General features: G+C 42.4%; 1 protein-coding gene across 1 annotated transcript in view; it reads right to left on the bottom strand.

The window, feature by feature from the left end:
• The window catches only part of YTHDF2 (YTH N6-methyladenosine RNA binding protein F2), a 40,938-nt gene extending 33,310 nt beyond the window's left edge, over positions 1 to 7,628 (bottom strand). The window contains exons 1-2 of the mRNA XM_068266135.1: positions 7,572 to 7,628; positions 1 to 487 (exon numbers count right to left, since the gene is read on the bottom strand). The exon at positions 1 to 487 is cut by the window's left edge and continues 836 nt beyond it. Coding sequence (XP_068122236.1) covers positions 1 to 487; positions 7,572 to 7,628 — 544 coding nt within the window. The remainder of the gene's footprint in view (positions 488 to 7,571) is intronic.
• Between the last annotated feature and the right edge of the window lie 2,372 nt (positions 7,629 to 10,000).

Below are 10,000 nucleotides of genomic sequence, written 5' to 3'. Positions count from 1 at the left end.
TGGTAGCTGGAAGTAGGCTGTTCACTCCTGCTTTAATATTATTCCCTTCTCCCAGTTTCAATGCTCCCATGCTTTGCTCGAGACTTCCAACAGCTTTACCACCCCCAAAGCTGGTCTGTTCATCCAACACAGCCCCTCCTAAAGTGCTTGGGGCATAAGTGTAGCTACCACCATAGCCAGAACTAGGGGCAGATGCACCAGGAGAATTTACGCCGCTACCCCAGGCTGAGAAGTCCATGCCACTTGGAAAAAAGTTAAATCCAGGTTGTCCCAAGAAGGGGGCATTGCTTAGAGGTCCAAACATGGCATCTGGCAAAAAGTGGGGCTCTCCACTGCCCAGCTGTCCATAAGAGGCAAGAAAAGGCATGGTCGGTGGAGGGTCACCTCCTGTAGACCAAGCGGCATCATTCAGAGAGTAGGAAAAACCAATGGCTGGACCATAAAAACTGGGAAGGTATGAGTCTGACAAAGCAGTGTAACTGTTACTCTAGAATAAAAACACAGAAAATAAGGGTCAAGGTACATTTCACACTGAACAATGGAGAGGACAAAAATAAATAAATAAATAAAATACTACACACACACACACCTCTGGAAAGGTGCAATACACTGTGCAATAAAGAAGGATGCCATGCAACATTTTACTTCACCATTCTGCACATTTTCCTGATGTAAGAAGCTGCCGTGTCTCCCCAAATATGAGACACTGTCTTCTATTCAGGGAGAGGGGATGCGGCTTACTCTCAGGGGAGGGGGTAGATGCTAGGTTACTCTATGGGGAGGTGTGTAGTGATAATCAATGTGAGCCGGGGACGTACACATTGATTATGACGAGAGGGGAGCGCAGTCACTTTGACCCAGCGTACAGCGTGTGAGGGTCAAAGGGTGCTGAACATGTTGAATAGGATACTGCAGCAAGTACAGGGAACAAAGGGGGACACAGCCAAAAATGAGGTGTAGTAACAGACAACATACAGTAAAAGGGAACCTAAACTGAGAAGGAGATGGATTTTTCCTTTTAAAAATACCAGTTGCCTGACACTCCTGCTGATCCTGTGTCTCTAATGCCTTTACCCACAGCCCCTCAAGCATGCAGATCAGGTGCTCTGACTGAAGTCAGACTGGATTAACTGCATGCTTATTTCAGGTATGAGGGCTGGTGCAAACCAGAGAGGTTCTGAAGCTTTTTTTTTTTTTTTTAAACGCTTGCAGGGGGAAAACCGCTTGGCTAATGAAAGTGAATGGGATGGTGCACACCAGAGCGGGTTGTTTTTTCCACAAATGCAAACTCGGGGGCTGCTGCAGTTTTTAGATTTCTGAGGCATTTCTGCCTCAATATTAAAGTATAGGAAAGTGGAAAACAGCTAGATCAGAGCGGTTTTCCAGGCATTTTTGTTACAGAAGATGTTCAGTAACAGCTTTACTGTAACAATATATGAAATCTGCTACACAAAAACGCTCCAAAAGGCATGTTTAGAAAACCACTCTAAACCTGCCTAGAATCGCTCTGAAAATCTGCTTCAAAAACCTAGCGGTTTGCAGATCTGCTGAGGTTTTTGGTGTGCACTGGGCCTGAGAGTCAGATACTACTGCAGCACAGAGATCAGCAGGACTGCCAAGCAAATGGTATTGTTTAAAAGGAAACATCCATATCCCTCTCAGTTTAGGTGCACTTTAAGCTAGGGCTTATTTTTGGGGGAAGGTCTTATTTTAGGGGAAACTCTGTACATATACAGGTAATGTTTTACAGTTAAACACAAAAACACAAACAAACACTAGTTTGTAGTACTTTTTGCAATCCAGAATGCATTCCTATAGCTTCTGATATGTTTAACCACTTCAGCCTAACTGGATGAAAATTTTCGTCCACTTAGGCTGCGCGCACTCCCGCGGGCCCCCCGTGCGCGCTCCCGCTGGTGGCCGTTAGCCCAGCGATCAATGAAAGGGATTATAAATCCCTTTCACTGATCGGACCTCCCTCCCGGAGAAAAGCACACAGCGCCTCTTCAGACGCTGCAGCTTTTCTGAGATCAAAAAGTTCCGTCTTCATACTTCTTCCTCGGAGCGAGATTGATCGCTCCCAGGACTTTTTGACTGTGGCCATCTGGTGGCCAAATAGCAAACTACACCAAAACACTTTGCACTGAATAAATACATTTTGAAACATTTAAAATCCTCTTTACCTCCCACACCCAAAAAAATAATAATAAAATATATATATATATATATATATATATATATATATATATATATATATATATATATATATATATATATATATATATATATATATATATATATATATATATATATATATACATACATACATACATACATACATACATATATATATATATATATATATATATATACATACATACATATATATATACATACATACATACATACATATATATATACATACATACATACATATATATATATATATATATACATACATATATATACACATATATATACATATACATATATATATATACATATATATACATATACAATAATAATAATAATAATAATAATAATTAAAAAAAAAAACAAATAGTTACCTAAGGGTCTATACTTTTTAAAAATTCATGTCAAAGGAGTAGATCAATATGATTTATTAAATTATGGGCTTCTAAATAGTGATGGACGCAAATTGAAAAAAAATGCACCTTTATTTCCAAATAAAATATCAAGTTAAACTATAATGGCCAAAAGCTGAGCAATAATGATTTTTTCTCATTTCTTTCTTAACCCATTGAAGCTCCAGGACGTTAAAATAAGTCTCTGCACTCTCTTCCCTACAAAATCCTAGATAACACTGTTTTGTTATCTCTGAACTGATAAAAATGCTATACAGCTGTAACAGAATGAAAGAAAAGCACTCTCCTTCCCCTAGGGAATTCAATGGCAAGCCTAATGAATTAACAAGTGGAAAAATAAACATTTAGGAGCAGACAAATGTAACTATTAGGTAGTGTATACAATGTGTTACTAATACATTGCCAAAACAAAAGAACTGTTTTAATAAACAGGAGATATAGACAAATAAAATGTGAGTGTTTAATGTACAAAAGGACTGTTTACATTAAAGCTATAATGTATGAAAGTGAATAAACTATCTATTTTTTTTCACTTTTTCCCTATTTTCATTTTAAAATGCATAGAAAATAAGGTACCTACTGAAAACAACTATCAGCCACAAAAAGCCTAATTTGTCCTGAACAAAACAATATATAGATCATTTAGTGGTGATAGTTATTGATAAAGTTATTGCCAAAGTAATTAGAACTGAGCTGAATTGTGAAAATGACCAGGGACGCGAAGTGGTTAATATTCCTTTTAAAATGGATTTAGAATAAATTAATTCTCAGCAAAATGTATCACCCACAGAAAGCCCAATTGGTGGCGGAAAAAACAAGATATAGATCAATTAATTGTGATGAGTAGTGCTAAAGTTATTGGCAAATGAATGGGAGGTGAAAGTTGCTCAGATGTAAAAAAAAAAAAAAAAATCTCACCCCTGTAGGCTGAAGTGGTTAAAGAGGAGCTGTTAGGTATAAGGTCTCAGAGAAAATAAACACATATCAGTAGCTAAAAACATTGGCTGTACTTACATTACATATGCATTTCACTGTCCACATTTGGATTTCACAGAATCTTTATATAGTATTTGCAGAGAATGATGCTCCTGACAGCTCATGGCAGGTTCCATGTTTGTCTGTCTCCTATGAAGCCAAATGTGTCGTCATGTCCTGCCTGCTTCCTGATGATTCCACTCACAGAAAAGCTCGTACTGAATAACAGTACTGTGCAGTGAAAATTAGCCATGTGGCTAGGAACAATAGCGGACTCCTGCAGTGTACTCTGCCCGGAGATTTATCAGTGCTGTGCGCTGGACTGAGTTACATGCTATTGTAACTTGACCCTGTAACTTCTCATTAGCAGCCGAGGGGAGGGCCCCAGAATGCTTTGCAGTATGGTATGCGGCTTGCGGCTTCTTAAGAGCTTGGGTCTAACAGCTTTGCTGATAAGCACACATCAAATGAAAGAGAGATTTTTATCTTCAGTGTTGCCTTTTTGGCTTCCTTCTAAACTGTTTAACACAGGAGAATAGAGGTTTAAATTAGCTTTTGCAGCCTGACAGTTACTCTTTAAGATAAGCAACTACTATAAAAAGTGCCTCTACAAACATAGGCTACCAGCCAATGTGACAAACTGATCAATCCCCCTCTAATCTGAATCAGAATAGAGAGAGATCGAACCCTTCCATACTGCACATAGATTCTAGCACGAAACCTATTAAAAACCTACTGAATTGCAGCATTGCAATGTATTGAACAGGGCCGCCCCTGATCGATCAAGATTTTCTGTCCATTCCGATCGATGAAACATAAAATACGAACCCTATCTACACATGCAATTATTTAAAAGAAATTATTTTTTCTAATTACAATTTGGCCAGATTGATGGCGGATTTGATGTGTGTACGGATTGTTTAATGGGGATCCCCATTTATCACAGGGTGACAGTTCTGCAACCTTCTCTCTAGATCACTCTCAAACTTAAACTCTGTACGCACATTCAATATTTGCCACAGGGAATCATCTTTATAAATTGTTCAAGGCTGCAGTGACAGCACACACTGCTCGATTCCCAGCTGAGTAGCCCATTCTGCTCTATTTAGGGGAGAAACACCATTCTGCAAAAACATAACATTGTGTGGGACAAAGAGCCTCAGTGGATAGCTAAAGGAGGCACCAGCAACATTAAAAGGCAACTGTAGCAAGAGGTTTATGGAGGCGGCCATATTTATTTCCTTTTAAACACTACTAGCTTCCTGGCAGTCCTGATGGTCTATTTGGCTGCTCTAGTGTCAGAAACAAGCATGCAGCTTACCTGGTCAGATCTGACAATGTCAGAAACACCTGATATGCTGCATGCTTGTTCAGGGTCTATGGTTAGAAGTATTAGAGGAAGGGGATCAGCAGGATAGCCAGGCAACTGGTATTGTTTAAAAGGAAATCAATATGGCAGCCTTCATATCCCTGTCATTAAAGTTGTCCTTTAACCACTTCACAACTGAGGGGTTTTTCCCCTTGAGCACCAGAGCAATTTTCTTCTTTCAGCGCTCCTTCCATTCATTCGTCTATAACTTTATTATTACTTATCACAATGACATGAACTACCGGTATATCTTTTTTTTTTGCCACCAATTAGGCTTTCTTTAGGTGGGACATTATGCCAAGAATTATTTTATTCTAAATGTGTTTTAATGGGAAAATAGGAAAAAATGTGGGAACAAATTCTTTTTCAGTTTTTGGCCATTAGTTTTTAAATAATGCATGCTACTGTAATTAAAACCCATGAAATTTGCCCATTTGTCCCGGTTATAAACCAGTTTAAATTATGTCCCTATCACAATGTTTGGCGCCAATATTTTATTTGGAAATAAAGTTTTGCGTCCATCCCTAATTACAAGCCCATAGTTTATAAAGTAACAGTGTTATACCCTCTTGACAAATATTTAAAAAAAAAAAAAAAAGTTCAATTCCTAAGGTAACCATTTATGTATTTTTTTTTTTTTTTTTTTTTTTTTTTATTACAAAAAAAAAATAAAAAATTGGGGAGTGTGGGAGGTAATGAGTTAATTTATAGTGTAAAACTAATGTATTTGTATATGAAAAATGCTTTAGGGTGTAGTTTTACTATTTGGCCACAGTAACTTTTTGCTCATGCGACCTGCAAGCATAGGAAGTACGCTTGCAGGAAGATTTATGAGGCTGGGAAACTTTTCACAATGATCGCGCTGCTTCTCACAGAAGCAGCTGATCATTGCGCGGGGGGCTTAGATCAACGAACGGGAACGGTTTTTCCCGTTCATTGATCTCCAGGCGAGCGGCCGGAGCTGAGCGGGAGCGCGGACAGCGGCGGAAGGTGCGGATATCTCCATCCCTGGTGTTGACAAGGTGGAAAAAGGGACAGAGATATCCAGGGCTGTGGAGTCGGTCCAAAAATCCACCGACTCCGACTCCTCAGTTTAGGATTCCACCGACTCCGACTCCACGACTCCGACTCCTCTAATTTGCATATTACAATCTTGTTGATTAAAAGTATGTAACATGAAATTAGTCTCTTAACTGCCAACGCTTAGGAATTTTACAAGACAACTGAAGTGAGAAGGATATGTAGACTACTATATTTATTCCTTTTAGACTAAAACTAGTCCTTGGTAAGAGTACTTGTAAAAGGTACAACCGGAACAAAGAACATCTATCAAGTGTGGGTGCATGTAAGAATGATGTGCAGGTACTCTGCAGGGGAATGAGGAGATTGTAAACAGACAACACCTCTGTTCAGTGTGCACAGCATTCTCAGTGGATTCACTGCAGCTCTGTGGGGAGTGCATATGTAGAGTATAGTACTACTGTGTAACAAAGTAAACCTGAGACAGATGAAATTAAAGTTTTATACATACCTGGGGCTTCCTCCAGCCGCCTTCAGGATAATCAGTCCCTCGTTGTCCTCCACCACCTGGATCTTCTGCTATGAGTCCAGGTACTTGAGTCAGTCAAGCGTAGTGTGCATGCACACACTCTGCCGCCAGGAGCATACTACACCTGTGCAGCACTATTGCGCAGGTGCAGAATGTTCCTGGCTGTGGGAGCGTGGTGTGGCCGGACAGCGCTGACTGGCTGAATTACCAGGACTCATAGCAGAAGATCCGGGTGGTAGAGGACAGTGAGGGACTGATTAGCCTGAAGGGGGCTGGAGGAAGCCCCAGGTATGTATAAAACTTTACTTTTCATCCGTCTCAGTTACCCTTTAATTTGTAGTCACCAAACCAAATTTTAATAACATATCAAATTATTTTATTTCATCAGCAAAGGGAGTGCATACATTTGCATAAATCAGCATCAATGCAGAATTATTTCCATCTCGTTCACCATCATATATACAGTCACAATCAGATATGTATATCTGACCTTAAAAATACGGGGACTGCCTTATTGAAGCAGCACAAGTAACTAATTTTGATTGGTTTATTTCATTTTTGTGGACTAAGCACAGCTATTACTGTGTGTGTGTGTATGTATGTATGTATGTATGTATGTATGTATGTATGTATGTATGTATGTATGTATGTATGTATGTATGTATGTATGTATGTATGTATGTATGTATGTATCAGTGTTCTCCCCAGGACTAATTAAGTGGGCGGGCCGCCCGGCTGTTTTGAAACCCCGCCCGCCTAGGAGGAGCGCTCCTCTGCCGATCTATTAACTTCCAGGCAGCTCAGCTAGCGGAGGCTGCAGCCCAGATACGCATGTGAGTGGAACTCACGGGGAGACTAGTGCTGTGTGACTCGAGGCTGGGGAGAAAGCCTGAAGCTGCAGACAGACCTCCTCCCCTCTTCCCTGAGCGAATCCACACAGCGTCTCTCTTCTGGCAGCGTCTCTGTTCTGGCTGCATGAATGTCAGACTGCAGCCAGTCCGATCCCTTCCAGGCAGCTCCAGAGTCCAGATAGGTTAGGACTGACTGCACACGACGATCACCAGGGTCTTACTGACTGAGTGTCGTCGTGAGCCACCGGGGGATTTCCCGGGGGCCTCTTTGAAGCCATGCCCCGCTCACAGGCTTTTACTCTGAACTGGAGTGGTGGGGCTAGGGCAGGCAGCCAGTCCATCATGTCTCTTGCAGCTGAGAAGAGCGGGGTTTATCGGCATAAGCTCCGCCCCCGGCGGCCGAAACTCCGCCCCCCGACCGAAACTCCGCCCCCATAGGACTCCCGCACAGAGGAAGGGTTGCTCCAGCCCTGGGGAAGCTCACCAGGGAGCATGTGTGTGGCAGGTTGAAGCCCTGCCTGGAGGAAGTTGTCTCCTGTCCAGAGGAAGCCCCGCCCCCAGAGGAATAGAGGAGGAATGGACAGCTGCAGCCAAATGCAGTAAGTATCTACCTGTCTCTAACTAATTCCAGTGACCTCCTCCCTAGCCCCAGTGACCTACTCTCTACCCCCCAGTGACCTCCTACCTAGCCCCAGTAACCTTCTCTATACCCCCACTAGCCCCAGTGACCTCCTCCCTACCCCCACTAGCCCCAGTAACCTGCTCTCTACCCCCACTAGTCCCAGTGACCTCCTCCCTACCCCTACTAGCTCCAGTCACCTTCCACCTAACCCCCACTAGCTCCAGTGACCTCTCTACCCCACTAGCCCCAGTGACCTTCCACCTAACCCCCACTAGCCCCAGTGACCTTCTCTCCAGCCCCAGTGACCTCCTCCCTAGCCACGGTGACCTCCTCCCTAGCCCCAGTAACCTTCTCTATACCCCCACTAGCCCCAGTGACCTCCTCCCTACCCCCACTAGCCCCAGTAACCTGCTCTCTACCCCCACTAGTCCCAGTGACCTCCTCCCTACCCCCACTAGGTCCAGTCACCTTCCACCTAACCCCCACTAGCCCCAGTGACCTCTCTACCCCCACTAGCCCCAGTGACCTTCTGCCTCCCCCCACTAGACCCGGTGACCTTCTGCCTCCCCCCACTAGCCCCGGTGACCCATCTCCCTCTACTCGCCCCATTGACCTTCTGCCTCCCCCCACTAGCCCCAGTGACCTCTTACCCCCACTAGCTCCAGCGACCTTCTGCCTCCACTAGCCGCAGTGACCTTCTCCTTTCCCGCACTAGCACCAGTGAACTCCTTCCACTAGCCCTAAAGAGCTCACAATCTAATCCAACCAGTCATAGTCTAATGTCCTACCTTATTATTATTATTATTATTATGTATTTATATAGCACTGACATCTCCTGCAGCACATTACAGAGTACATAGTCATGTCACAGTCCTCAGAGGAGCTCACAATCTAATCCTACCATAGTCATATTCTAATGTCCTACTAAATTCTTATTATGCATTTAAATAGCGCTGACATCTTCTGCAGCACGAATCTAATCCCTGCCATATGTTTGCTAACCAAGGCATTACTACTTAGTAAAGGAGAGAGGGGGGGAGGGGTTCATCCAAAGTTATTCTGGGAAGGCGAACTTCAATAATGTCTTTTAGTGGGGTTCTTCACCTGGCTGTCATCAGCTCGACTCCTCAACCTCCTCCTATGCTGTAAGCAGAGATGCGCGGCCCTGCATTCCCCACTCGCACCCCACCCGGTTACTTTTTCATGCCACCCGGCTGGAAAAAAATTCTGGGGAGAACACTGATGTATGTATGTATGTATGTATGTATGTATGTATGTGTGTGTATGTGTGTGTATGTGTGTGTATGTGTGTGTATGTGTGTGTGTGTATGTGTGTATGTGTGTATGTGTGTATGTGTGTATGTGTGTATGTGTGTATGTGTGTATGTGTGTATATATATATATATATATATGTGTGTATATGTGTGTATATGTGTGTATATGTGTGTATATGTGTGTATGTGTGTGTATGTGTGTATATGTGTGTATATGTGTGTATATGTGTGTATATGTGTGTATATGTGTGTATATGTGTGTATATGTGTGTATATGTGTGTATATGTGTGTATATGTGTGTATATATATATATATATATATATACATACACACATACACTGTATATATACACATTTTTAATGACTATTATCTGAGAAATAGAACATTTTATCATTTTCTATTTTAATTACAGTTACAAATTCATTAGGAGTCGGAGTCGGTGCATTTTTTCCCGACTCCGACCACCCAAAATTGCCCGACTCCACGACTCCGACTCCACAGCCCTGGAGATATCTGTACCTGTGGGGGTAAAGTGGTTAAAAGGATACATACACAATTTCCAGCCAAAACAATTGCAGAGATCCGGATTTTTTCCTGCTCTCTGCCTTGCATTTTCTACATTTTCCATTGTACCACCTAGTGGTTGCCAAAAGAAGGTGCAGTCCACACATCAGGCTTTATAGAATTGTGCAATACCCGCAACCTCCCCACAATGCCCCACATGCGGCCATGTATCCTTTTAAGCAATACCAG

Source organism: Hyperolius riggenbachi, chromosome 2 (genome assembly GCF_040937935.1).
Source record: "Hyperolius riggenbachi isolate aHypRig1 chromosome 2, aHypRig1.pri, whole genome shotgun sequence".
Lineage (NCBI taxonomy): Eukaryota > Metazoa > Chordata > Amphibia > Anura > Hyperoliidae > Hyperolius > Hyperolius riggenbachi.
Note: the sequence above shows the minus strand (reverse complement) of the source record. Positions and strands in the feature narration are given on the sequence as shown.